The sequence below is a fragment of the Leptosomus discolor genome, chromosome 2 (assembly GCF_034619465.1).
Source record: "Leptosomus discolor isolate bLepDis1 chromosome 2, bLepDis1.hap2, whole genome shotgun sequence".
Classification (NCBI taxonomy): Eukaryota; Metazoa; Chordata; class Aves; order Leptosomiformes; family Leptosomidae; genus Leptosomus; species Leptosomus discolor.
Genome location: NC_141392.1, coordinates 55,672,219 through 55,699,998, shown reverse-complemented (window position 1 = coordinate 55,699,998; position 27,780 = coordinate 55,672,219). Strand labels below are relative to the sequence as shown.

General features: G+C 41.4%; 1 protein-coding gene across 1 annotated transcript; it reads right to left on the bottom strand.

Moving 5' to 3' along the window:
• Window positions 1-11,592: 11,592 nt before the first annotated feature.
• IYD (iodotyrosine deiodinase) lies at window positions 11,593-26,337 on the bottom strand. The gene is made up of 6 exons (XM_009959372.2): window positions 26,253-26,337; window positions 25,811-26,050; window positions 17,592-17,786; window positions 15,474-15,633; window positions 13,551-13,707; window positions 11,593-11,775 (listed from the first exon to the last, which is right to left on the bottom strand). The coding sequence occupies exons 2-6, from the start codon at window positions 25,989-25,991 to the stop codon at window positions 11,593-11,595; spliced, it is 876 nt and encodes a 291-aa protein (XP_009957674.1). The 5' UTR covers window positions 25,992-26,050; window positions 26,253-26,337.
• Between the last annotated feature and the right edge of the window lie 1,443 nt (window positions 26,338-27,780).

Genomic DNA, 27,780 nt, shown 5'->3' with positions numbered 1-27,780 from the left:
AGTATAAGGGCCTCTCTGCATGCCATTCCTTGGTACAAACTATAAACATCAGGCCTTATCACTGCTAGAAGCAGTCACTGTCTGGAAAAACATGCTGCTGTTTCAGAAAGTGGAGTTAGTTAGAAGAGACTTAACTGAAAAGTAAAAGCACTAAAAGAGAATTAGTTATGGTTTAGCCCAAACCAGGACAACAGAGAACAAGTAGCCTTAGAGCTTCTAAAACCCTGAAGTAATCAAACTCATAAGATGTTCAGTACCATTTTGTTAGTATTTAATGCTACTGCAACATTTTGTGTTTCTATTAAAGAAAAGGAATAACATGCTCAAAGCTCAAAAGGTACCTGTAGCAAAAATATAGTGTGACAGATGAGAAATCATACAATCATGGAATCATAGAATAGTTTGTATTGGAAGGGACCTTTAAAGGTCATCTACTCCAGCCCCCCTGCAGTGAGCAGGGACATCATTAGGTAGATTATGTTGCTCAGAGCCTCATCCAACCTCACCTTGAAAGTTTCGAGGGATGGGGCTTCTACAACCTCTCTGGGCAGCCTGTTCCAGTGTTTCACCACCCTCATTATAAAAAAATTCTTCCTTATATCTAGTGGGAATCTACCCTCTTTTAGTTTAAAACCATTGTTCCTTGTCCTATCACAACAGGCCCTGCTAAAAAGATTGTCCCCGTCTTTCTTATAGGCCCCCTTTAAGTACTGGAAGGCCGGAACAAGGTGTCCCAAGAGCCTTGTCTTCTCTAGGCTGAGCAACCCCAGCTCTCTCAGCCTGTCCTCACAGGGGAGGTGCTCCAGCTCCCTGATCATTTTTGTGGCCCTAATGAAGGACAGAAAGAGGCTGAGATAGATAACATGAGGAAATGGATAAACAAGAAGCAGCTGTTATTTTGCCACTGTTCATTCCCCATGGAGGCACTCAAGGTGCACCAGGTAGTAGGGAGAAGCAGTAGTTAAAGGTGAACTTACATAAAACATTGCTACCTTCTGATAAGAAGCAAGACACTTTTTAAGTGTCCTCCTTCCCTTAGAGCTTTTTTCTTATCTTAATTGCATACCTCCCAGTAACAGCAATGCTTGTTGTTTGCCTAAGGTTTCCTTCCTGGGAAAGCAGCAGAACTACAGCAACTTATGAAGCACCAATCCGTATCACACGGGGCAAGAACAATTCTGCTGTGCCACATTCTTCATCTATGCTTTATATGTATACCTATACCTTTTATACATACACATTTACACATATTTGCATAGCTGGAGTTAGCAGTCAAGAAATCTCCCTGCCTGGTACCATCCATGGACCACCTTTCATTTATGATGCTATTGTAGCCAAGTGAGATATTCAAGACACAATGTATGTAAGGTTTGTGCATCATCTTTGTCTCCGAGATCTCACTGAGCTACAGAAATGAGCTACTGAGCCCTGTCAACTCATAACATACCCTTAAGCTGAAACACAATCTGGAATCCTCCATAGAGATGACCAGTTGTTGGCTTGACATCCCAGCTAGCAGACAGCTTGGAAATACAATTTCTAATTTCAAGGGCAGTCTGAAAAACAGTTCAGCATGAAACAGATCCCAGATCTCTTTCAAGTGATTACATTTGCATATGCTGCTTTGGTCTCCAAAGCAGTAAAAGGAAATAATCACAATTCTTTTCATGCTTTCTCGAAAATGCAGTTAATCAAAATGAGTCAGTATATACAGTGGCTTTTGATTTCTAAGTAGATAGCATATTTATCTCTATTTCAATGCTTTGTTTTGAAATTTTTCTTCCCTTTGCAGAACTGGCTACTACTGAAGTTAATTGACAATTCACCCTAGTTTAAAGTTGAGGATGCTCTTACTTTATACCATTTTGCAAAACTGTGTAAAATACATGATTAACTAATACTTAAATTTATAAAGCTATGTATAACTGTCCAACACTCTGCTTCTTGATTATACCACCTTTTTGCTTGAACAATATTTATATTTCACTTAATTTACAATTATTCTTCTCCCACCACATGCCTTATCTCAATTTTCTAGCAAAAATGGAAACAGAAATCAAAATTAGAGAATGAGCTGCTGTATTGTTTAAAGTCTAAGAAGCATTCTGAGAAATAAAAGGCCCTAAACCAAATGGTGCCACAACTGTCCTGCTTGGCAGCAGCTAAGCCATCATTCATTAGTAGCCTCTACATATAGTCTCAGGAGCAATACATATTTTTCAATAGCCACATAATCTTCTCAAATAAGACAGCTCTAAATTTAATGTTAATAAAGCTCATAAACAGAAACCAATAGAATGGCCAATCCAAAACCCATGCTGCTACAGCAGTGCAGGAAACCTCTTCTAAGTTTTCACCTCTTTGTGTGGACACTTATGCATTGCTTAGTAGTTGCAGCTGGTCTTGCTCTGTTTCTTTTTTCCTTAGTCATAAAACCTAAAGAACAGCTTGTAATGGGTTTGTGTGGCAAGGTTTTGGTAGTGGGGGGCAGTTACAGGAGTGGCTTCTGTGAGAACCTGCTAGGAGCTTCTCCTATGTCTGACAGAGCCAACGCCAGCTGGCTCCAAGACAGATCTGCCACTTGCCAAGGCCGAGCCCATCAGTGATGGTGGTAGTGCTACTGAGATAACATGTTTAAGAAAGGGAAAAAAGTTATTGCACAGGAGCAATTGCAGCCAGAGAGAGGAGTGACAATACATGAGAGAAACAACCCTGCAGACACCAAGGTCAGTGAAGGAGGGGGAGGAGATGCTCCAGGTGCCAGATCAGAGATTCCCCTGCAACCTGTGGTAAAGACCATGGTGAAGCAGGTTGTCCCCCTGCAGCCCATGGAGGTTAATGGTGGAGCAGATTTCTGCCTACACCCTGTGGAGAATCCTATGCCAGAGCAGGTGGATGCCCAAAGGAAGCTGTGACACTGTGGGAAGCCCTTGCTGGAGCAGGCTCCTGGCAGGACTTGTGGAGAGGAGCCCACGCTGGAGTAGGTTTGCTGGCAGGACTTGTGACCCCATGGGGGACCCACACTGGAGCAGTTTTTTCTTGAGGGACTGCATCCCATGGAAGGGACCCATGCTAGAGCAGTTTGTGAAAAACTGTAGCCCATGAAAAGGACTCATATTGGAGAAGTCATGGAGGACTATCTCCCATGAGAGTGACCTCACACTGGAGCAGGGGAAGAGTGTGAGGAGTCCTCCCCCTGAGGGGGAAGGAGCAGCAGAAACAACAGAGTGATGAACTGACCACAACGCCCATTCCCTGTCCCCCTGTGCAGATCAGGGGGAGGAGGGAGAGAAATCTGAAACAAAGTTAAGCCCAGGAAGAAGGAAGGGGTGAGGGGAAAGTGTTCTTAAGATTTGGTTTTATTTCTCACTACCCTTCTCTGATTTGATTGGTAATAAATTATTCCCTGAGTCTATTTTGCTCATGACTGTAACTGGCAAGTGATCTCTGTCCTTACCTTGACCCATGAGACTTTCATTATATTTTCTCTCCCCTGCCCAGCTGAGGAGGGGGAGTGATAGAGTGGCTTTGGTGGGCACATGGTGTCCAGCCAGGGTCAACCCATCATACAGGTTTACTGGTACACAAAGGTTACACTATTATTGACAGAGGCCTAAGGTCTTCAGACTGAAAGAGGAGTGATCATAACAGTACAGAGTATTACTAATGAATGCTACAATGACAAAAGTACCCTTGCTAAAACCTTTCACACCCCTACACCAAAAGTCCTCTCCACCACAAAAGGCCTTTCACAGAGAAGCCATTAGGCCCCCATTAACTTCATGCAGGCAGGTACTGTGCATCAGTAACCCTGGCTAGACCTCAGCACTGCAGCAAGGCATGTAAACCTGTTGCAGGTACAGCACTCTGAGGCTCTTGCAGGTTTAACAAAACTTAGTTCAGTATTTTTTCCCCCCACTCTTTTTCTGGCTACAAATCTACAGTTCTGTCTTTCTAAAGCTATTCTTTTAGGTCACCATGTTAGGGAAGAAATGGCTCACATGAACACAGAGTACATTGCTTATACAAAACCAGATGTCACAACAGCTTTATAGGTTACCTCGCATCACCAGGAACAGTTGCTGCATGAGACTTATATCACATCTCATGCTTATTTGTCCCTGTAAGGCAAAACCAGGAAAGGTTTTTTTACCCCTTCCACCTGTTAATACTATTTCCATAGAAATGTCTTTTACAGCAAGCTGCTAGGGAACATATTTCTCTTTACCAAAGAGTGGTACCTTGGTGTTGGTCCCACAGATAATTGGCTATGACAGCCTTCTGCAAGCTGCATGAATTGTTGCCATCCTATGAGTGAGCTAAAAGAATATTTTGAAAATGCTAAAAGCCTTGTGACATTTGGACCATTTGCTCTACAAAAACAATGACACAAAACTTGATTAAAATTCAGTGCATAATCTGCAGACCAGTGTCCCTACTGCATATCCATCAGAAAATAAGTACGGCTGTTAAAACAGATCCTCTCTTTGAAGTACATCTGTGACTGTTGTGGATCTCCAGAGCTGTACTTGTGTCTACCCTACTCACAGCATACATACTTCGAAACTGGTATTTGCAAGAGGTGCTCCTCAGGACAATTCCACTAACACTGTCATGTTCTAGGGCAAAACCATCTGACTCTGGTCTCACCCTTTCAAGCCGAGTCACTAGTGATCTCAGTTACAAGATCTTGCCCTTAGGTAAGAGACAAGAACTTACCCTCAGGCTCAGGACAGCTTCTCATGAATAACTCCAAGTACTTTAAGTTCTCCTCTTAAAAATCCTTCAAATACCTCCTCTCCTGAGAAACTTGGTAACTGATGCCTCATTACCAGTCTTACTGATAAGTATTGTTTTCCTGTGTCTTAGAGTGTGTTACCTGGGTTTTACACTGCCTTTGTTGACTGTGTTTCTACCAGAACTAGTTCAACACAGTTCCAGACATGTAGCTAAGGTTAATAGTGATTATGCACACATACACACAACCCAGAACAGGATGTGATGTTTAACTTGCAGCTGTGCTGATTCAAGCTTCAGGGACTCTCTTCCATCTTAAATTTGAATGGACTTGTTGCCCAGCTTTCATACCATTAAGTGTTATTATTTACACTCCACAAGCACAAGGAAGTTTCATCTACATGGGCAAAGACTTGGCTGAGAGGTTATAGCTCTCTTACATGTCAGATATAGGTAGCGTTAGGAAAAGAAATAACGAAATGCCTTGAGAGGTACGAGTCATGAATACAATGTCTGTTCTGCAAAAGCAGAACACATGACTAAGCTCAGGTGGGTGGAAACCTTCAAAAACAATACAGCAGCCAACCTCTTCCTAATTATGTCCACAGAGGTCTGATCAGTGACAGCAACATGAAGCCAAGGCGGAGCCCTTCTAGAAAAAAAACCTTTCTAGCACTTGTATGTGCTGGCAGGATTAGCTTTTGAGTTTTTATTTCTTTCAAGTGTTTTGCTGGGAGCAGTGGATTAGTGCTGTAGATTCATTTTCTGTCAGTACCTGGCATTCAGGTACAGCTGATCCTGCCTTGGAGCATGAGCTGGGTGCTTTCTCAAGATTCATTTTTCATGAGATCTGTGTAGCAATTAAAGAAATAAATCATATCAGATGCTGACTGCACATCTACTTGCTTAAAGGTCTTTGAAGTGCTGCAGCTTAGTCAGAGCAAAACCACAGCCTGAGGTTGTGGCTTGCATGCTTCTGTTCATCCAGGATACACAGCACCACATTAAGACTTCCTTACACCCAGAAGTTACTTTCCTTTTATTGCAATAGCATTTATTTATATGCTAAGAAGTGCTCAAATGCACAGCTGATAAACAGCTTAATACATTCCTGTGCACCAGACCTCAGACCCAGTAACTGTTCTTGGGCAGTTATCTCCATCAAATGTAAGATAGCAGCACTTAGCTTTAAACTATTTGCAAAGAAGCTAAATACCAACAACCTGCAATTTTCTTCAAGCTGAGTGCAGTGCACTTAGATTGTTACTACAGCCCAGCTAGCTTATGGGAACCTTACAGTTGATCACATAGATGAGTTCTATGCTATGGAGGAGATGGGCATATATACCAGTGTAACAGAATCCTCAGACCTTGCACTCTGAATCACTAAGATTAAAAAAAAAACAACGAAACAAACCACCAAAAAACTTTCTATCAGAATCAATTGGGTTCTGGCTCACCTGGCTGGAAAGGAGGATGATGGAGTGGGTAAGATGCTGATGCTCCAAGAGCAGTGCTTCCTTGCCTCACTTCATGGCCAGCTGGATTGCTAATAAAGCACCAGGTGAGCTGCAGTAGCAGTTCAAGGGCATACTGAAACTAATGCCAGCTTAGTCATCCATGCAAAAGGAGGAGAGGGGCAGTTTGCTATAGCTCCTAGCTCCAACAGCATGTGATACTTATTCCCTTAATCATCTGGGTTGTAATGCAACCCAGCGTGTGGCACGTGATTTCAAGCCCGTTTGTCTGGCAAACCTCAGACAACGAGGGTCCTTGAATGCACACAAATTTGTCCACGCAGTTCAAGGAAGAAAGATCTCAGAAGTGTTATTCAAAGTTAGCAGCTTTTTTTTTTTTTTTTTTTCCCAAAAAAGCACCCATGTTTTCACAAGGTGGCATTCAACTGTTGCTTGTTAACCTGGACAATAATTGTCCATAAGGAACAGTCATGCTTTAACAAAAAGGCACAGGGGTGAGTAGAAATATCCATTTCTCTAAGAAATGCATGCTCTATGAGGCTTCCATAGGGCACTTAGTGAGGGTCAGATCATCAAGAGACAAGGTACGTTTTGGGGGTTTTTTTAGTTTTTTTAAAATGAGATGAGATGGCACATACTGCATCATACACTGGAGGGAATGGCTTGACTTGAGGCCACCTGCAAGGCATCTTTGCTGCGATAGCCAGAGGGCAGCTGCTTTCTGGTCTAGGAGACCATGCCTACATAGCAGACTACATGGTCAGCCAAAAGTCTCCCTCCCTCCCAAGACACCATCCCTGCCTGATACTTCTGGCACCTACACCACCCTCAACAGAAAAAGGAAAGCCCAGCACAACCATCTGCTACTTCTGGGCTACACTTCCCCCTTCCTTCCCTAGCAGGTCCCTCCTCCCACCTGAACACCTTTCCCCAGCACCCTACACATAGCTTAGGAAGGCTGTTGTAGATTCCTGCTGCCCTGACAGCAAATGGCAGCCCAGTACAAGTGCCAGTTTCTCCTGACTCCCTCCTTCCCCATCATCACTGTTCTCATAGGACTATGAATCTACCCAAACATCCCTCAAACAACATGACATTTACATCACTAACTCCATCAGTGCTGCGCTCTTCTGCCACTAGATCTGCCCTCATAGCAAAGGGAAGCCATGGCATCCTGTGCTCTTGGGCGACACTTCTCATTGCTGCAGATCCACTCTCACAAGTCTACAAGCCTGCCCAAATGTTCCCCCCAAGCAGAGTGGGGAGTCACTCAGCTCATGAAGGCTGCCAACACCCATTCTCTCAGCAAAGGGAGGCCTAGCACAGTCTGCTCTTGGGCAACACTCCTCTCTGTCTCACCTTGGTCATTGGTTGTTTCCTTCTTGCAAGATAACAAGCCTGTCTGGGCACCCCTCAGCACCCAGAATTTAGCTACCGATGCTACCAGCACTCCTCTCGGAAACATAGGAAGCCACACACAGGCATCTGCTGCTCCAGGGTGATGCTTTCCCACTGTCTACGTTTAGCTTGTACCTGGGGCTAAACTATAACAGTCGCTTTATCACCCTACAGGACTCTGGTGAACAAGGGCTACCAAACAGGAACGGGACTCATCTGAGAAAGAGGGGACAAGAGTATGTTTGGAAACAGGCTTTTTAACCTGGTAGGGAAGATTTTAAACTAGATATGCCTGTATATACCTTGGGTATATTTATAACCCTGGGTAGGGTTAGCATAACCTGAAGTGAGGGAAAAAGACGACAGGATAGACCACACACTCAGGAACATTGGGGATGACACCAAATTGCAGGAAGTGGTTGTAACACTGGAGAGTGGGGATGCTAATCAGAAAGGCTTGAAGAGGCTGCAGAAATTTGCTGATAGGAACTTCAAGGATTTCATCAAAAGTATATACAAAGTCCTGCATCTGGGATAGAATAACCTAGTGCCACTGGCCACAGGCTGGGGCCAGCTGTCTGCAAATAACCATTCAGAAAAGGACCCCAGGGTGCATGGTGGACAACAAGTTGAACATAAATCAGCAATGTGCCCTTGCAGCAAAGCAAGCCAACCATATCCTGGGTTGTATTACTAAAAATGTAGCAAGCAGGTCCAGAGAAGCGATCTTTCATCTCTCTTTGGCACTTGTGAGACCATGTCTGGAGTACTGTGTCAGGTTTTGGCCTGCTCAGTACAAGAAAGATAATGATGTGCTGGCCAGGGAGCTGGTAGATACTGCCAAGCTGGCCAGGGAGCTGGGGCACACAGAGCTGTGTTACACAGAGCTGTGTTCAGCCTGGAGAAGACAAAGCTCAGGAGAGACCTAATTGCTGTTTGCAGCTACCTGATTGGAAGATACAGAGAAGATGAAGCCAGACTTCTCTTGGAGATGCACAGCAGTAGGCCAAGAGGCAATGGACACAAGTTGAAACATGGGAAACCTCAATTAGATAGCAGGAAAACATCTTTTTACCATGGAAGTGAACAAATACCATACATGTTGCCTGAAGAGTTTATGGACTCTCCATCCTTAGAGCTGTCCAGGATTTGACTGGACAAGACCTGGAGCAATCTGATCTAACCAGACCTGATTTGAGCAGAGGATGAACATTGGAAGGTTTGGAAAGGGTGAATGCTGGAAGTCCCTTCTAACCTTGCTTATTCTGTGATCCCAGCAAACTAGTATTTAGAGCTGTTTTCTAAAGGGCTCAGTTCCCGTCTGAGTGGTAAAGCCTTTTTCTAGAAGAGGTGAGTGGACTAAGTCCAGAGCCTTTAGGAGACTTGGTTATAAGGTATCGTGAAGAAAGATGCCAAGTTCCAGCATCTTTTGCTAACCCTATCAAGCCTTTTAATCTTGGGTTTAAACATAACAAGGGGAGGGATATAAAAATTAAATCCCTGCTGGTTGCATGGGAGACATTCCTCCCAGAGTGTTCTCTTGAAAAAACATGGTTTGTTCACGCAGACAAAGGAAAAATCCTTAGTTAAGTATAAAACAATTTAAATGCTAACCTTAATTTTAAATAATAATGTTCTCCATGGCAAGGCAAAATTTGTTCTTATTTAATCTGTGTTTTGAGTAAAGACAGTACACTTACTAGAGAACAGTGGCAATTCCAAGTAGGCTTGTCACAACAGGAGCACTAACATGATTTATACGAGAGTCTGCAGTATCATCAGCAGTTTTAATGCTACTGGAGTATTTGCATTTGAATAGGCATTTATATGGGAGAAAAAAAATTATGCTTCTTTTACTTACATTTTGTGATTCCAGAAGTGCTTTCCTAGACAGAATCTTTCCCATCTAGTAGGTGTGAGGGCTTGGTTTTTTCAGCTACTATGTGTATATTAGTTTCCAGAATCAACACATGGGGGAAACCACCACCATTAATCTTCTTTGGTATAAAGAGGTATATTGGTATACATCAATGTTTATTATTGTGACATTTTTTTTGTATATTTTAAAAGTGCTTTAGTTCTTTGTTTCTTAATTATGAAGCCATACTAGAAATAGCTTTATACATGCAAGCTCCTGCTCTTCAAAACTGGATTCATTTAGTAAAGCTTCTCTGAGTGCTGCCACGGAATAAACATGTCCTCTATTTTGAAGACCAAGGACAAGCAGAAGCAGTTTGTTTCTGTAGCTACAGCAAAGCAGCAGAAGTTCAGTCCTCTATCGATGTGAACTCCCAATTAAACCAAATATAATAGGGCTTATATACATTTACAGCAGGTACAAACTGCTTTGCAAAGGGGGCTGGTGTGGCAGGACAGCACCTGCACGGAAGGAAAACTTGCTACAGCAACTTGAATATGTATTCCTGATAACCGGAGACCTTCAGTTGACCTTGACTTGGTTCAGGTCATCACTCTTTCCCTGACTAGCTTTTAGACCTTGCTAGCGTGCAGACATAGGATTTCATTTTTATTTTGCTGTATTTATAAAAGCTCATTTCAGACTAGGTCTGCATGAGAAAGTCTTCCTGCCATTGCTGTACCACTGAGGATGTGAAACAGTACTAGTAAAACAGGTGAACATGTAACTATGCCTGCTAAATACCAGCAAAATGGCCTGCCAAATAGGAAAATAGTTTTTCTCATTGGGTCACAGAGGCATTGACACCACAAAAAGCTGTACCTCTGCAAAATATTACCCCCTCCACTCACTCAGCTGACAAGAAATCATGTTAAAAAGGACTGACTTCAGACAAGGTGAAGCAAGTTAACTCAAGCAACCCTCAAGGAAGGCTGAAGTCAACTTGGCTGAATTTCCCTGAAGTTACATGCAGCAGAGAGCAGGATGGGAAAGTATTTCACAGAATATAGACAGCTTCAGGGAACACCGAAGTGTTTTCACCTTGTGCTGCTAGCAAAGCCAGCAGGAACCGCAACCCCACAAGGGGGCTCTGCCAGCGCGGTATCAGTAGCACCAAGCCTTCCCACTGGTGCCCATTTACATCTTGCCTGTAGACAAGGCTTTTAGTAGGGAGCGTTGCTTTTGTGCCAAGTGGCTTTAAAAGATGCCTGATTTGGTGTGACATGAAAGCACCTCTCATGTGTCAGGGTGTCTAAAGCAGTTTAAATTTCAGGGTGTTAAACCGGTATAGTTGTAGGTATAAATAGGATAATCGGAACAGTAGTTCCCTCTGGGCTGCTTCCAGTGGAAGCAGTAAATATAGGGGGCACGATTGATAGCTGCCATATGATCTAACTGTGCCTGAACATGTATAAACAAACACTAACAAGGAAATTACTTGGATGCCTTGCTCCTACTGGATCTCCCCCAGCCGAAGACATTTGTACCAGCAACAGTTTAAGAAAGCCTGGTATAGACAAGGCTCTTGAGATCAATCAAGTAGGGAAAATGCTGCTGTATATGTGAAAAATGGCTTCCCCCTGTGCAAGATTGAACACAATGAAAGGGAAGGGGTACTTAAATGGCACACACTGATCAAGAAAAGACAGCTGAGTTTGACCTCTTTATATCTTTTAATAGAACCTCCATTAAAATTCTGAAGTTGAAATAACTGTGTAATGTTAATCACAAAAGTATAAGGAGAATATACATTCCAGTTCAAGGAAAGATTTGTCCCTACAATGCATAAGAAAAATCAAGTGATGAAGGTCATTTAAATGCCATTGTTTGTGTCCCCTGGAACAACTGCCTGGGCTTATTTGTAATAGCACCTGTCAAATGCACAGTGCTTGACTGCTCACTGCTTTTAGTAGACTACTAGTGCTAAAAGAAATAGAGGCGTAAACAGCCAGAGCAGCAGTGACACAGGAGAACAATACACAGAAACAGCAGTGACAACTTCTGCAGGCTGCTGCGTACTAGCTGGCAGCAAGAATGGGCTCCTTCCTTGTGGCGCTGGGCTCACATGACCACCATGATGTCTTCCAGTGGCTTTCGGGTCAGCGCAGGCACAGTAGCGTCTTTCTTGGGATAGCCAACGGGGAGCAGCAAGAGCAGCTTCTCATTTGCTGGACGCTGGAGCAGCACCCGGAGTTGGGGGCCACAGTTGAGGGGTGTGGAGGTCACTGTGTACAGACCTGCATTCTGCAGCCAGATAGACAGCAACAGAGTGAGACAGAGGTCTATGCTCTGTATTTGTATCCGTTATTCCCACCAGACCTGTACACATTCTCCTACTGACAAGCCTAGAAATGTGGCTTTGTTAGACTCTGCTTCAGGCTTTAGATCATCTGATTTACTAATAGCCTCTATGGTACCATAAAAGATGCCTGCTTTGCTTACAGAGAAATACGGCATTTCTCCACTGCAGCAACAGCACATTCTCCCTGACATGCCTGTATGCTGTACAGCAGAAGCCTGTCTGCAATGCTCAACGTAATGGGGGACCCATGGCCACGGTGAAGTTGAGAAGCAATCACGGGGACATCACTGGAATATCATACCATGAGGTTCATCTGGGTCATACAGAGAAACGTTTCAGTTCTTGCCTCCATACAGCTGGCTGGAAGATATCTTACAGCTTTGTGAACATTTGTTCCTGCTCAAGAGGAACTTTTGTTCCTGCTAAAGCTGTACCTCACAGGGACAGGGGGCACATGCTCTGTTTCAGAAATTGGCACAGGAGTCTGTTGCCGTCTCTCAGAGCGGCCGATGTTCTGGCTTACATCAGGACCGCAAAATAAGTCTATGTATCATTTCTCTCATACGAAAACTCACAAAAAAGCTAAGCAATCTAACAAACAATGAAGACTGACATTATGCAAGATATAACCACACAGCTGAGGCTACATAAAAGATACAATAGTCAGCCAAGGAGTGGTGCTCAAGCAATGGGCCTCTCATGTTAAGTAATTTCTATGATCTTCTGAAGAGAAGAGCTAACGGTGGTGCTGAACGTTATGAGTCCATGGCACTGTGTGCTTTAATGTTGTTAATTAATTTCTAGGAGCTGCGAAAAAGGGAGCCTAAGAGTTGATAGGGAGCCTCAGAAACCCACCTGACAGTGGGCTGGCTCTGGGGAAAGCGAAGCTTTGTCATGCCTACTGCTTCTAAGATGCTAGTGATGCAGTGCTGGTTCTGCGCCATTCTCTGTGCATTCCCTTTGCTCTCAGCTCCACGGAGGGAAAATACAGAGCCCTGTGGAGCTGCAGAGCAGCAACACCCCAGGAATGTGCTTCTCCACTGATTACTCCTCAGATTTCCCATCCTAAAGATCCTCCTGAGGAGCAGGGAAGGGAAGTGTCACTCAAAATAGAATGGAGGAGAAATGGCAGTTCCTGGTAGGAAATTTGCCTAAGGGGTGGCACCTTGCTGTTATCCTGCTGACAGGCCAAGTAAACGATCAGAACAGCTTCACTGTTTAAACACTTACACGTGTGAGTACATCAGATACAGCAAGCAGAACTGAGCACTGAGAAACCACTGAGAAAACCCAACTGGCTGGTGTCAAAGGTGCTGAGCTTTAGAGATCAGTTCACTTTCAGAAATGCCTTGGAAAAACTGATTGAAATAGCACAGCCTGTTCTGTGAAATATGTCCTTGATTTTTTATTTTTTTTTTCCAACTTTGTGTACTAAAAATGATTTGGGGTTAAGCCATTTTTTAGGGACTACTGAAAAGAAGGGGCCAGTGTAGCACTGCACAGCCACGCTTCGGTAGTCTGCAGGCCCTCAGATGTAGGCCTGCGAAGAATAACTTTAAAACTCAAAACAAAGACATATTGCCAGGAATTGGAGTAATTCAGATGACTGAAAATGTTAAAATCTAAATTGGGTTCCACGCTCATTTGAGCAGAATAGTCTTCCTATATAATCCAAACCAACATATTAACTCCCAGTATTTCAGTTCTGTCAACGTACCTGCAGTGCAGCAAGCAGGATACCACAGGCAATAGAAACACTGATTTCATTGTAGTAGTGGGTCTTCTTTTTGCCATTTGGAAGCTGCCCATATATCTGCTTGAAAATGAGGATCAGGTATGGAGCAGTGTCCAAGTACTCTTTGATCCAGTTTGTTCTGCAAAACAATAACGTTTAAGACATTTATTTTGCAACCTTCTTGCTTTCCTGTACATCAAATTTACTGTCTGCAAAGGTGTGCTAAAGGTACATGACAATTATAGCAGTAGACTAAAGCTTAGAACATTTACTGCAAAGGATTAAGTATTATCAGCTTAAATAGAAACATTTCTGGAAAAAAAAAAAAAAGCTTGAGAAGCTTGAATAGAGTTCTCAGTTTTAACAGATTCGGCTGAGGAGTTGATGCACTCATTCTGAAGAGTGGAATTGCATAAAAATAGGAGGTAGTTCTTGACCTCTTATCTATGAACTGGCCTCATGAGCATTTGCCCTTGAGATTATTTGATTGCTGGAACTTTGCAGATTTGCAGCTCCACCTGTTACCAGCAGTGCCAACTTTTTTTGTGATTGCAGGGAAAACTGCTGGCAGAAAAGTTCTGAGCTTCTTGGCCTAAGGTATAAATCTAAATATATTCTCATAGCAAAAATGTTGTTCTGTTTCTGGGTATTTCAGCCCTGTTAGAATTAACTTGGTTCCCAATTTTTTAAATGACAATATATACAATTATGATATAAGATTTAGATAAAAAAATGTGTGCTCTCTATTGTTCTTAATCAAAATATAAAAATTACTATCTTTTAGTTGTTTACATAGCACATAAGCACCTGAAAAATGATAACATTATGAAACAAGTAGGGCAAATCAACCCTATAAAGCTTTGCGCATATGCTTCATTTGACAAGACAAGACTCGGTAGATGTCTTTCCCTATTGTCCTATTGTGTGAAGTTAAGCAAGTCAGGTAGACTTTGGAGGGCATTTAGAACAATTAAATATTGCATCATTCTGCACTTGCATAGGGAGAAGCCTTGGGGCTACCTCCCTCAACAGCAAAGCTCCCAATGACTTTGGGAGCTTCATTGTTCGGCAAACAACAGGGAAAAAACTGGGACAGGAGTTACAGCAACAGAGGGTACATAGAAAAGAAATAACAATGGAGCCAAATGCTTGGAAATGTTTTGAGATAGAGAGTATATAACCCCTTTTACTGGAGGCAATTCTATGAACCTGCACAATTCTACACATATTTTTAAGATTTTCTTTCCAAACATGAATCTTTCAGTGCTTTCAGTGAGCTTCCCATCATCTTAAGAATCAAGACAAAGCCATGCAACAAGAAAGAGTGTGCTGAGCATCTGAGTCACTTATTTCATCCTTCTGGTAAGATTGAAGCGCACAGGCATAGTGAGTTCTTACTTTGTGTGTATCAGTCAGATGCTGCATCTCACCTGGCCCTTAGAACAAGGCAGCCAGAACTAACATATAGATAGTAAATTTACTTTTTTTTCAGCTCCTTCTGGGTGGGAACTCCACTTTCCTCAGACAGGAGTATTTTCTTCCCAGCTGTGTATTAGCAAAAGTAGCACATTATAGTGTCCCTGGCAACTTTCTGGCTGGTACAATCTCTGACCCCACCTTCCTTATTTTTCTGTGATCACAACATGGGAAATATTTACAGCTGACCTCCTAAGTAGCACCAGAAAACTGAGGGAAGTTTAAGGTGCATGGGCTTGAAAAAACATTTTCAAAACGGGGTTTTAAAAATTGAGCTGAATATTTTCAGGTTTGGGCTCTTTTTTCTTCCTGAAAATAGGTGGGGGAAAAAAAAGGAAAAAGAAGCATGACTAAAATTTCACAATATAGTTTTTCCTAAACTAAAACACAGCTGCCTTCAAACCCCTTAGCCAGCTGGCTCTTTCATACCTCAGTCTTTTCAGGTCATTAACCCATCTGTCTCCCATCCTTTTTTTGTAGTTGATTTCTTCTTCTTCTTCTACGATCTCACGAATCTTACGTTTTAAATATGGGTCTTGCACTACCACAAAAGTCCAGGGCTCAGTGTGCGCTCCACTAGGTGAAGTACCTTCATACAAAAACAGGGAAAGATGAAAACCCAGGAAGGAGGGTTTTACATTGAAAGGTATCAGCTCTTCCTTGTGGGCTTTCAGGCTGACCAACAGCACAATGGGAAAGCAAGTGGATGAGATGGGAAGAAAAGGACTGATTTAAGTTCTGGCAGACAATTCTGTTCATTCCTTTCTTGAAGAATGTGAAGACTCATTCAATGACAGAGGTTAGTGCTTTCATACAGCCATCTTACACAAAACCAAAGTTAGGGATTCATAAAAATTCCTTTGCAGCTCTTACGATGAGGCAGTATTACGGTGCAGTACTTGCACACAGTAATATTAGTGCAAGGTATTATACTGAAAGCCACACACCGTCTGAACTCTGAGACACGATTTTAGCTGAAGGGTAAAGCTAACGGCTTTCAGGGAAACAAGGATAAGTGACCACCCGCAGGAATCTGTCTCTGACTGACGAAGATGAGGAGCTGCACAATGCAGACATCTGTCATACAGCATACAGGTTTGAGTTTGCTGTCCCAAAGACAGCTGGTGTACGTAGGTGTGCACATACTAAATCTGCACTTGCTCATTCAGCCTAGGGGATGAAAGCCAGAAGCTGAAGAATATAGTTACCTATGCATGATCACAGATAAATAGGTTAAGGAGACTGTTTAGAACACTCTAGCCCCTTGAACACATTTTAAAAATGTTTGAAAAACATGCACTATTTGCTTACCTAAGCACCGATTTTAGTTTGAGAAACACTGAATAAGAAGGTCGAACTATCTTTTTTGTTAAAATGTGTTTATATCATGAGCCTTGCCTCTCCTCAGGTTTGGGTAAGAACTGATGACATTTATACTTTGCTTTGTTTTCTTTTTCTCTACACAGCCCAAAGCTTTCAGGGTTACTAAGTACTTAATCTGCACTCCAGGCTTGTTCGCTTTGCTGCATTTGCCAAAACATGCTTAGTGTTCTAATGACTCCCAGCTAATTAGAGGAAGATGGAGACTCGTTACAGTGCAGTAACAAAGCTGCTTACAATTTTTAAAGGGAAAACAATACAACTCAAATAATAAGAATCTCTGTATCATTAATCCTGCTAGAGGCTACTGAACTTTTCTCTAAGGCAGCTTGTGGTTATTTTCTATACCAGCAGCAGCTGGTTCATAGAATAAGAGAACCAATGAGGATCAAAACCACTCCTGGCTGAAGTCAATGTTACTAAAGCAGAGATGACATTAGGCCAGGACATGACAGTAATGATTTGAAACACGTATATTCTCAAAAAAAAAAAAAAAATTAGTTTCTGATATTTAGTCAGTTAACCTCAATCAGGGTCCTCAGCATAACACTCCAGTTCTATGCAACAGGGGCCTGGCAGTGACGTTGAAAGGACTAGAAAGTTTTTTTGTTTTGTTTTGAATCTTTTTTCCCTTAATAAACCGTAACCTTCTATGTCAACTGAAATATTTCGCACGGCTGAGACAATTTCATCCATTTTGGTAAAAAAACAAACCAAACCAAAAAAACCCATACACATGACAAGTATCATCAAAATGCATGAAATTTTGAAGCATGTGAAGTACACATTGTTTGACACCTCTGAGATAAAACCAGTATTTCTATTTGAAAGATGTCTCACTAAAGAGTACATCAATTTTATTTTAAATAACAACTTTTAAAGCTTGAAAATGAGATGTTCTTTTTCCCTTTTGAGTGCACTGCAAATAAAAAGGAATTGGGAATGCTCCAAAACAGTCCCTGACATACAGTTGTTCAAGCTGAGTAATTTCCAGTCAATCAGTGGGTACTCATTCATTGTGGCTACAGGTGAATCTAGGAAAACCATAAGCCAAATGCCAATCCCATTTGGCTTTTCCACATCACTTTTACACAGTTGAACAGCAAGGCTGATCCTTCTTTTTTTTTTTTTTTTTTTCCCCAGACCTTGAACCACTCAGTACCATACCTGCTGTTCTGATGACATTATCGATAACCTCTCTGGGGACTGGCTCATCACTGAGAAACCTGACAGACCGCCTCTTATTAAGAAGCTCATAAAACATCTGTGACCTTTTAATCATTTCAGCCTCAGAGTAGCGCTCCGCGAAGAAGGGGACATGGGCAACATTTTCATCAAGCCCTTGCCACTCTTCATCAACCTCTGCAAGAAAATAAAAGCGGTTAGTTATTTTTTTGACAGAGAATGCTGATTATATCTTTGGCATTCACCACCATAACGCACTTTGGCCTGCAGTGGCATATGTTGCATTTCTACACCACTGGAAAGGCAAAGTCTGAGGTTCCAGTTGACACAGCTCATTGATCCCTAGCTCCAGCTACTGAATAAACACTTTGTTTAAATACCAAGAGGCAGGAGGGTCCTGGCTGGCTGTAGCAAGTGTGATTGGCAAAGAAGTTACAGCCTTCTCCACTTCTGTTTGCAAGCCTGCCTGTAAAAGTGGGTTACAAGCTGAAACAGCAGTGAAAAGGTGGCCAGTCTTTCAGCCTACTTTTCTCAGTAAGTAAATGTGAACGTGTGTGTACCTTCCTGAGCAGTCTAACAAGGAAAAAAAAAAAAAAAAAAGTTAAATTACTGAGGTTAAGGAGAGAGCTTAACTACCAATATGTGTAAAATCTCCCCTGAAGAGCTGAACATCGGCTTCTTCCATATTCATGTTTCATAGCAGAAGCATTACAAATCTAGGGTCTGCTCAAATGTGACTTTGCGGTTAAGTTCTTTGGTTTCACAATACTTTCAGCATAAGAGGAAATGGATGAGAGGCATCTATACTTGGGATAACAACATATCAAATGTAGGATATTGTGTTTCTTGTCTTTAATTTAAGAACTCAAAATGGCTCCTCATTTCACTGAAGTCTGTCTCTTTGGGATTTTTTTATACCACAAAATACATCTTCTGCTGTCTCTGAGATCTCCTCTTTCTCCCCTGCATTCTTACAATCAGCAGGGATAGCATTTTTTGCAACTATGATGTGGAAGTTAAAGCCATTTAAATTTTGTATTTTGACTAGTCAATAGTATTGAACAATCTGCTATAGAGGGCTGAGTCAGGAAAAAATGTTCCAGTCCTTTTTCAGTTGCCATTAGGCTATTATTTCAGAATCATAGCAATCTCCAGTGCAAATTCAAACAGCAATTACTTCTGTATTTTAGTAGTATGCCGTTGCCTTAGAGACCAGGCTGATTTTTTGTTCATTTTATAAACAGCAGTGAAATATTCACAAGTGTGGCTCAGCATGTGCAAGAGGCTGCAATATATCCAGTTTCATATATTGAATCTAAACAGAATAATTCTGGTTCCCAAACAACATACATTTCATTTTTCATACAAAGTCACCCAGAAAATTTGTTTTGTTTAGCATTTCATGCCTATGTTAAGCACTTTCAGTCACACTATGCAAGGACCTGGCTCCAGGGTAATGGGAAGCAGTGAACCGTTGTAGAAAATTATTTTTGTGGACATCTTGCACACTCAAACTGAAAACCGAAGAGGATGCCTCTTCCTAGTGTTCCCTTTGTGGTTTACACTTAGTAAAGTAGAATATTCACTGTTTAATAGCAACCGGCTGACTAGGACTTGCCCTTTGCTAGGATTCTGGTGATCTCTTTCAGAAGCTTTCACACACCCTTTTTTGCTGTTCCTCCTTCACACTCAGTGAAGTGAATACCACAGGTTTAAAAGGCTCTGCTTACACTAGCAATAGGGTGGTACAACAGGATGTTGAGAGGAAGAGCTTCTGCTGGGGACCCAGTGTTCAACATGCTACGTGTTTTAGAGTGGTAGGGTAGCTTGGTCATCACTTCTTTCTAGTATTATTGCAAAACTATCAACAATCACTTTTGAGTCAGAGATATTGAGACTAGTCTATAAAATACTGAAAATCTTTACAAAGGAAGTTTGGCAAATTGGAGCAAAGGCTGGAGGAAATTCGTGTAATCTCTGTAGCTGGTTTTGAAACACAAGGAGAAGAAAGTCAGGTAGGTGATAAACCATCAATACATACATGAATGGTGAATGACAGAAGGATGAAGATCAAGGTTAAATTACTTATATGGATGAGGACAGCAATCAGAGAACTGACTCAGATGATGTACTTAATCCAAAGAGGATGTTGCTTGTGGTCAATTGAGTGCAGAGGCCTAGACAGCAGACTGGACAAGCTATTGGTGCCTGTACAGGACATGAAACAAAACGTGACAGGGAGACAAGGCTGAAGATGCAATAACATCAGCAGTACCTGCTTTGACTTGTGCAGGAGACTTATCAATAAAAAATATAGGTAATAACTGATGTAGTGGTAGACTGTAAAGAAATAAAAACGTAGCATGGCTAAAAAAAGGGTTGCTTTTTGAGATGCACTCTTTTCTGGGATTTTGGTCCCCCAAAGTCACATCTAGATCAGGATACATCTTTAAGAGAATCATATTGCCTCAACAACATAATTTTTGTGAAGTGCCTGGCTGAAGTATATCTTTCCAGGTACAGACCGGATAGGAAATATTATAACACTAGAAACCAGGCTTCCCAGCTGAAGCATGCAATACCTCAATCAAATAACCTGTACTTCTCTTGGTGCAGTGACTCTCCAAGCTTTCAGTGAGAGGGGAGGACTTTATCAAAAAAAAAAAAAGTACCCCTAAACTGAGATTATCAGTTCATGCGATCTAACTGCCTAAATGAAAGGGTAAGGAAAAGTAGATCTACAACTGTGGCTCTCAATTTTAAACTTGGAGAAAATAAGGGATTAAGAAAAATGAAATTGGAGAATTCAGGCTGAAGAATTCAGGGATCAGGAAGCAGGGAGACTTCGCATCTCTTCAAATCAGAGGTATAAAAATCATCTTAGATGTAATTGGTTGAATAAACATCTCAAATTATCTATAGGCAACTAGAAATGGAAGAAAAGTATTAGTTAGCACAGAAAACTATACCTTGTAAGAAAGGAAGTATAAAACTTGCAAGTTAGATTTTGAGAAGTTTGTTCGCTTGTTTTGTTTTTGTTTTTTTTTCCACAATAAAGTAGAAGAGAAGAAGTGAAGCTGCTGTGTGGTCAAGATGGTTCAACTTAAGAATAACATGGTGAAAAAAAGACATGTACTTTTAAAGATTTTGGACATGGGACAAAGGTGAGGTGAGTAGTGAGAATGAAAGCATGAGAATCATCATATCTAAGATTAAGTTTTGTAAGGAAAACTTAAAAGCCTTAATACACTCAAAATGTGAATACTGGCTGAGGCAGGAGAACCCAGAAGTGAGGGAACTGTCACACAACACCAAAACTCTGCTGGCAATTTTTTAAAAAATAAATTCATCTATTATTTATTTTCTTCCGCTGTGTGTCTACCATTCATTCTTAGCAGTTAACATTATCCATATGCTAAGCAAAAATCATTATCAGCACCATCTGTTTAGTGCATGCTCTCTATATCTTCAGTTGCTGTGTTTAGATATACTCCTGTTTGTATGGTCATGTTATAAAATACTACAAATGTCTTGTTTACATCTCTGTGTACTCCATCATTTGATGGACAACAGACATCTCGCTAGTCATTATCTTGTTAGCCACATTCTCAATATTGCCATCAATTCTGTTGTAAATTTACAATAGTCAGCGGGCTTCCTGCTTTTTAAGCAAATTCGAAATCATTTTGGCTCAAACACTCTAAGTGAAATCTCATTTTAAATGTACTATTTCTCTAACTCTATCAGAAACTCTTCTCTGGATATATTTGAGGATGATGTTTGTGTTCTTCCGAACAGTTCATATGGGAGGTTACAACCAGCCTACAAATCGTGTAATAAATTTTGCCTCAGTTTGTAGCAAAAATTCTTACCATGACTTCCTAATAACATAAACTCACACTGGGAACAATGACTTGGCATTTTATTTCTATTGGCCACTTATTTTACCTATACTGGCACTTCCCTGGCTCCCAGTTGTATGTCATTAAGAAGCTTCACTTGCACACTCCTTGGTTTTATACAAAGACCACTAGATAATACTAACAATTGGTCCTGAGACTCATCCTTGAGAAACCTCACTTGTAACCTCAGTCTAGATTAATGCGTTTGTTCTCTCCATTTCTTCTCTAAGGAACTGCTTCCTAAGCATAGAGTTCCTCTTCAATCTTCTTTTCCAGTGGAAAGACATGACACATAGGAAAACAACTAAATGTATATAAAGAAAGCTTTCAAATCTTTGGACTTCAAACACTGGGCAACTGACTCTGTGGTTTTTTGCTTGATTAATGGCAGACTGCTACACAATCTGCCACTACAGGAATCCCACTAGTGAATTCAATCCTGAACTGAGTGTGTGGCTACCAGGGAACTAAAAGAGATGGAGTGCCTTACTAGTGGGTTATAAATAGTGGTTATCAGGCTGACCCTGGAAACCTCAAGAGTTAGTCAGAGATCTTAAGCAAAAAAAGTATCAAGTGGGAGAAGCAGACTCTGAAATATTGTGAAAATTTAATCAAACTGGAATATAGTTGCGGAAGGTTTCTTAAGAGCTTCAAATTAATGGAGTGGCTGTTTTATAAAGAGAAGATTTGCTAGTTTACCTAGCAAAAGGAAAGCTGAGAGGTAATCTGATTGCTGTCTATAAACTATAGGAGCACATACACCAGGGTTGGAAAAGTATCCTTTCAACTAACAAGAAGATGGAACAGGAAAAATGGGTATAGAGTAGTATTAAGTAAGTTTGGGTACAAAGGCAGAGCAGGATTTTTGACCCATAGCACAAGTTTCTGGAATAACCTTCCAGCAAGGTTAAAAAACAGGGTCAAAAAAGGCCAATTTTCATGTTCATTCAGCTGATGACAAAGGCTGAAAGTGTCTGCAGCAGCAAGGAGATAAACACAGTGATGCATCATGTCCACGTAAGTCTTGTGTTCCTAAATGGCACAAAGCATGAACCATCATTGAATTGGAAAATTAAACTACTACTGCCTCATTCATGTCAGTATTATTATTAAAAGTTATGGGAAGCCTTTGAACTTGGCGAGCGAAGAAATACTTCTAGGTGGGAGAGTGCAATGAGCAGTGCATTGTCAGAAGAGATGGAACATTTGGGCCTTTGTACATTGCTTTGTAGTCCTTAAGTAGGGTACATCACCAAAGTCTCCACAATTAAATATGTAGTAATAAAATGCCTTTGCTATTAATCTCTGCAACTGATCCCTAGAGTAACAGGGATACAAATAAAATTCAACTTCATCCTCCACACCACTGTAAACTGGGTCTGTATTTACCTTATCCATCAATTGTATTGATCTGAACATATGACCAAGAAAGTGACCAATACTCAATAAGATCCTGGGCTACTGACTGAACTTGCCTCTGCAACAGTCCAGATCTAATTGTGTAAAACTGAAGCAGTGGGAGACAAGGTACCACCACGGTGGGATCAGATGCCCACCACTAGAAGAGAGCCCTTGTGACTCATCATTCAAGACAAGGCTGAAGAAACATCTTTCTCATCTGCATCTGACTGGTAATCACACATGGCCTAATGCAAGACGCAACCAGATAGACACATATGCAGACCATTCTTGCAAATCCACAGCACAGCAATTTCTCATTCTGGATCTCATAAATGAAGGAGAAAGTTACAGGACAAATGGGTGTGCAAACAAATCTGAAGTACTGCCAGTTAAGACATGAAACAAATGGACCGAATGAATGCTTTCCACTTAACCAAAGAACTGGGTCCTTCCCTTCAGCTACTGAAAGCATAACACAGACAAGCTCAGAAGCACTTGGCCCTTCCCCTTTTACCCTTCACTGCCAAGAAGTGACTCTACTGAGTCTGTCCAAGCAGTTCAGCTAATTATACTGAATGCTTTGCTGCTCCAAGGGTATGGCCCTCTCAGGGCAAACATCCCTGCTGGTGCCACTTCAGGGAAGGTTCACAGGGCTGATGTCGCCTGAGTAAGTTCAGTGCTTTTCTTACGGCACGCTTCACTCTCTTGACAAAGCATCCTCACTTTGGTCATGGACACGTATCAAAAGGCTTGGTCTTCAGCTGCCCCTTCCTGTCAGGGGGCTGTTCAAAATTCAGCTTGTTCACCTACTGCAGCCCTACATTCTAGCTTTAGACAAGACCATAAAAATGTTTCATCTCACCTAACTCAAATTCTCTTGAGAGAAGCTTTACCTTTAAACACAAGCCAGCTTGAGACATTTAAGTAGAAATGAGTTTTTCTGATAAAGTAAAATAAATTAGTAAAGTAGCAGAATTTATGCAGCAGGTAAAATATTCTTTACTATTAAGAAAATCTCTGTTTACATCTATGTTTCCATTTCAGCATCATGTCAGTGAAAATTTTAACACTGACTACAGGGTGACTATGTTTTGGTCCTTAATTATAGCATTAGCAGAGTAGCAGATCCTTACCAAGGTGGCCACATTCTCTTCTCACTTAGGCTGGGCTTTCCCCTGCTGAAGAAATCTTCTGTAAGCATGATGCAATTATTTTAATTTTTCTAGAGATAAAAGACATGACTGTTTTGCAAAGAAGTTGGTTTGGGGGGACTATTAAGGGAAAGATGATTATTGGTTGTTAAAAGCAACAGGGCAAGAAAACCTAATTTAATGTTGGATGACATGGTACACAAAGAGGTTTTATTTTTAAATAAATCAATCTCCTTTTAGCAACAGCACAACGTGTCTGTCTACCTGCCAATTTTTTGTAAGCAACTTTAAACTACTACAGTTTTGAATTTAGCACCTGAATAAAAGGTAAAACAACTAAGACATTAAAGAATAACATTTTATATATGGAGCTGTGGCAGTGAGGCTCCTTGTTAAGATCTAATAGGTTTGTTTATTTAGAGGATCTAAATTTTTAAACTAATAGAAACAGCTGTAGCCAAAGATGTCATATACTGATAATTCATAGATTATCACTTGAATGACCCACAGGAATTCTAATTTGTAACAATTTAACTGAACTAGTAAGCCATTAGTGACAAATGAAATACGAGATAATTTTATACAGTATCTATTTTGCATTGAACAAAGGAGGATACAATATATGAACTAATTTTAAAAGAAATTTTGGATATTTGTGAAATAGTTGACATGGTTTAAAATGTTCCAAGAATCAACTGTTTCTGGAAACTGATACACACTGTTAACTCAAAGTACACTGAACACTGAGAAATAAAGATAAATAATCATTCTTAGAAATAGGTATATGTGCAGAAAAATAATACAAGCTTCAGGATTCCTAGAAGCAGACTCAATGAATGTGTCATTATGGGACAAAAAAACACACAAAAAGACTTTAAAACAGCTTGGAAAAAAAAAAAAATCTGTATTAACTGCAAGTTTAAAAACTTCATAGGAACAGAACTCTGTAGATTTTAATTTCACAAGGAAACAAAGGGATCTTACGAAGGATAGTCAGGAAGCAAAAAGAAGGAAAGGCACATTTTGTGCTCAGACTTTGGTCGAAGCCGTGCGTCAGAAACCACTACTGAAAAAAAAAGAGGCATTCTGTACAGGTTCAAATATGCAGTTGAGTGAACAGATTAGCACCATCACCACATTTTATTCTTAAATATTTGACCAATGTAGCTCCCAAATGATCCCAGCGCTAATCCAGCCAAAGCGCTCATAGACATTCTCAGAAGTCACAGATGGAGGACTTTCGTATTAACTGTAATAACCCATTACCAACTTTTCTGGGAGTGCTGAGACCAGTATGTAGCACTGGATAGTAAAGTGGGATGAGACGTCTAAAAATTCAGCTTGCAGATAGAAACTCTCTGCTCAGGTCTTCCCTTTGCTCACACTAATGAGGCCTGGGAAGAGGCTGGGGGGACTTCAGCAGTACCTTCCTTCTTTCCCTACATTGTCCAGAGAGTACCTCGTAGGTCTGAGATCTGCTATACAGAAAGACATATAGGGGTCTTCGAAAATGCATTTTCTTTTTGCACTCTAACCTGTGTGGTCTGGAGAAAATAAAGATTTACACCAAGAGTGTCAGGCCATGAGGACAGCATCCTTCCAGGGAGCTAACAAGTTCAGGGCATAGAGGCATGGTAGCACGATGCATTGCTGTCACTGTGGAGAAATCAAGATCGCATCTCTTGTTTCATATCAGCAGATAAAATTCAAACAACAAAAGTGCTCAGATGGATAAGATTTTTCTTACCTTCTTCCTCTACATGGTGGTCAGTGCCATCTTTTAAATCTTCATCCACCCATGGGCGAGACATTGGCTTGCCTTTAGTCTCACGTTTTCCCTTTTCTCCATTAGTCTTCTTCAGTATTACCCCAATCAAAACACATATAATGGCTATAAAGACAGGGGTTAGGGAAGAAAAGAGAGCCATGACTACAGAAATGTGGAGCCTTCTTTCCAAGTTCAGCAGTTTCTCCTGAAAAGGACAGGATGAAAAGGGAAGAGCGGAACGGCAGTAAGCAGAAAGGGGTGGATCCAAGGTTCAGTCCTCAACCCTATCCCACTTCTACTTTTCAGCCACCGCCCCCACAATCTCATCTGCGATATGCTCCTGCTGTTAAGCAAACCCAGAGTTACGTATTTTCTGGGAAGAAACTGCTTATAAACAGCAAGCCGAGGCACTGACCATATACAAATGCATAAATGCTGTCCAGTGCAAAATAATAATAATAAAAAAACCTTCCAAAACCCCAGACTAAGGCAAAACACTTCTTCCCCTTTATTTTTATTGTTATGGTGAACCCAGTAATCTTGCTTGTAACAATGATTATGAGAAAAAGCCAAGTGAGAATGTGACTTTTAAAAACTGATGGTATCTTTTCAATGTTTAACTCATAAAATTAGTCATATTGCACATATCCCAGAAAATCAGAATATCACCAACTGACTATCAGCTTGCAGCACCACCCTTGGCTATGTTAACAGGTCAATAAAACAGATAAGTAAAGTGGCAGCATTACCTCCATATGAAGCATGAATAAGATGATTCACAGAACCCTGTGCTCATCCTGGATGTTCTGGGGGAAATAAAAAGAATTATTTGGGGAATCAAAGTAAGAAATATTTGAGAGTTGAGTATCTATGCTGCAGTGAATTTTAAAACTGTAATTCAGATATCTTATCACATAAAAGTTTAAAAAATGATAGGATCCTAGTCTAATCCAAGAATGTCTAAAAGCTTAACCCATTTTTTACCTCAGCCGGCTGCTTGGGAACCAAATCAGCACAGCAGGACTGAAATGATGTCTTTATCTGGGACAGTTTGGACATACTGGATAATGAAATGCCAGATAGCAGTGGGTGCTGAGGGGTGTGCTGGAGAGCAGGGTACAGGGGTAATGACTGCATGCAGTCACCAGCACCCATCAGCCCTTTTTAGTGCCAGCCAAGCACCAGCACTGCCAAGCTTTATCTCGCACTGCACAAGGCCGGCTATGAAGTCTCTGCATCTACAGCAAGTTAATATGCGTTTTGGATAAGCCCACCCAAGACACACCAGGCTATGGTGTGTCCCAAGGCCCTGGCATGTCACACACTGCGACTGGCACCTGCTGGGAACCATTGCAGGTCCTGCCTAGAGCACCTCCTGTTTCCTTAATGTGGAAACCAGGGCACACGGGGGAGAGAGAAGTTGGATTATGCACAGATTTCATCCTGGCAGGTTCTCAGTCCATACCATAGCCTCTCACATCTCTCGCCACACTGGTTTTGCAGCACTGGGCACACCCTTACTGATCACATTTGACACTACCACTCCAAAGGCTCCCTACTTTCCCATGCTTCACTGAATACTGCCAGCTGCCTTGATGAAGGATCTATGTGTCAGGAAGCAGAGATTAATGACTAGGTTGCTGCTGAGAAAGAGGAATGTGTGGCCACACTGGTTGGCTGCACATGATGACAGTCTCACTGACAGTCCAGTCATGTATCCTCTTTTAATACAAACACCGTGTATTAAAGGGGCAAGGCCAAGCAATTGCTCAGCTCTGCACATATTGTCTAGATGTGCTTAGAGGCAAAATGAAACTGCCTCACAACTTGTACCCAGGCTAGGCTTTCTCAACTGCCCAGCTCAGATACGGAATAAATACTTCACTGCTGTTGCAGTGCACCCTACTCCATCACACAGTCCCCAGGTCTCTGTAGGTCCTGATCCTTCC

Excerpts from the sequence above, each read along its gene's own strand:
- IYD (XM_009959372.2), bottom strand. The coding sequence starts at position 25,991 with ATGGCTCTCTTTTCTTCCCTAACCCCTGTCTTTATAGCCATTATATGT. Across the intron at positions 15,634-17,591 it reads TAATGTCATCAGAACAGCAG|GTACTTCACCTAGTGGAGCG; the intron begins GTATGGTACTGA and ends TTTTGTATGAAG. Across the intron at positions 13,708-15,473 it reads AATGACCTGAAAAGACTGAG|AACAAACTGGATCAAAGAGT; the intron begins GTATGAAAGAGC and ends ATTGTTTTGCAG.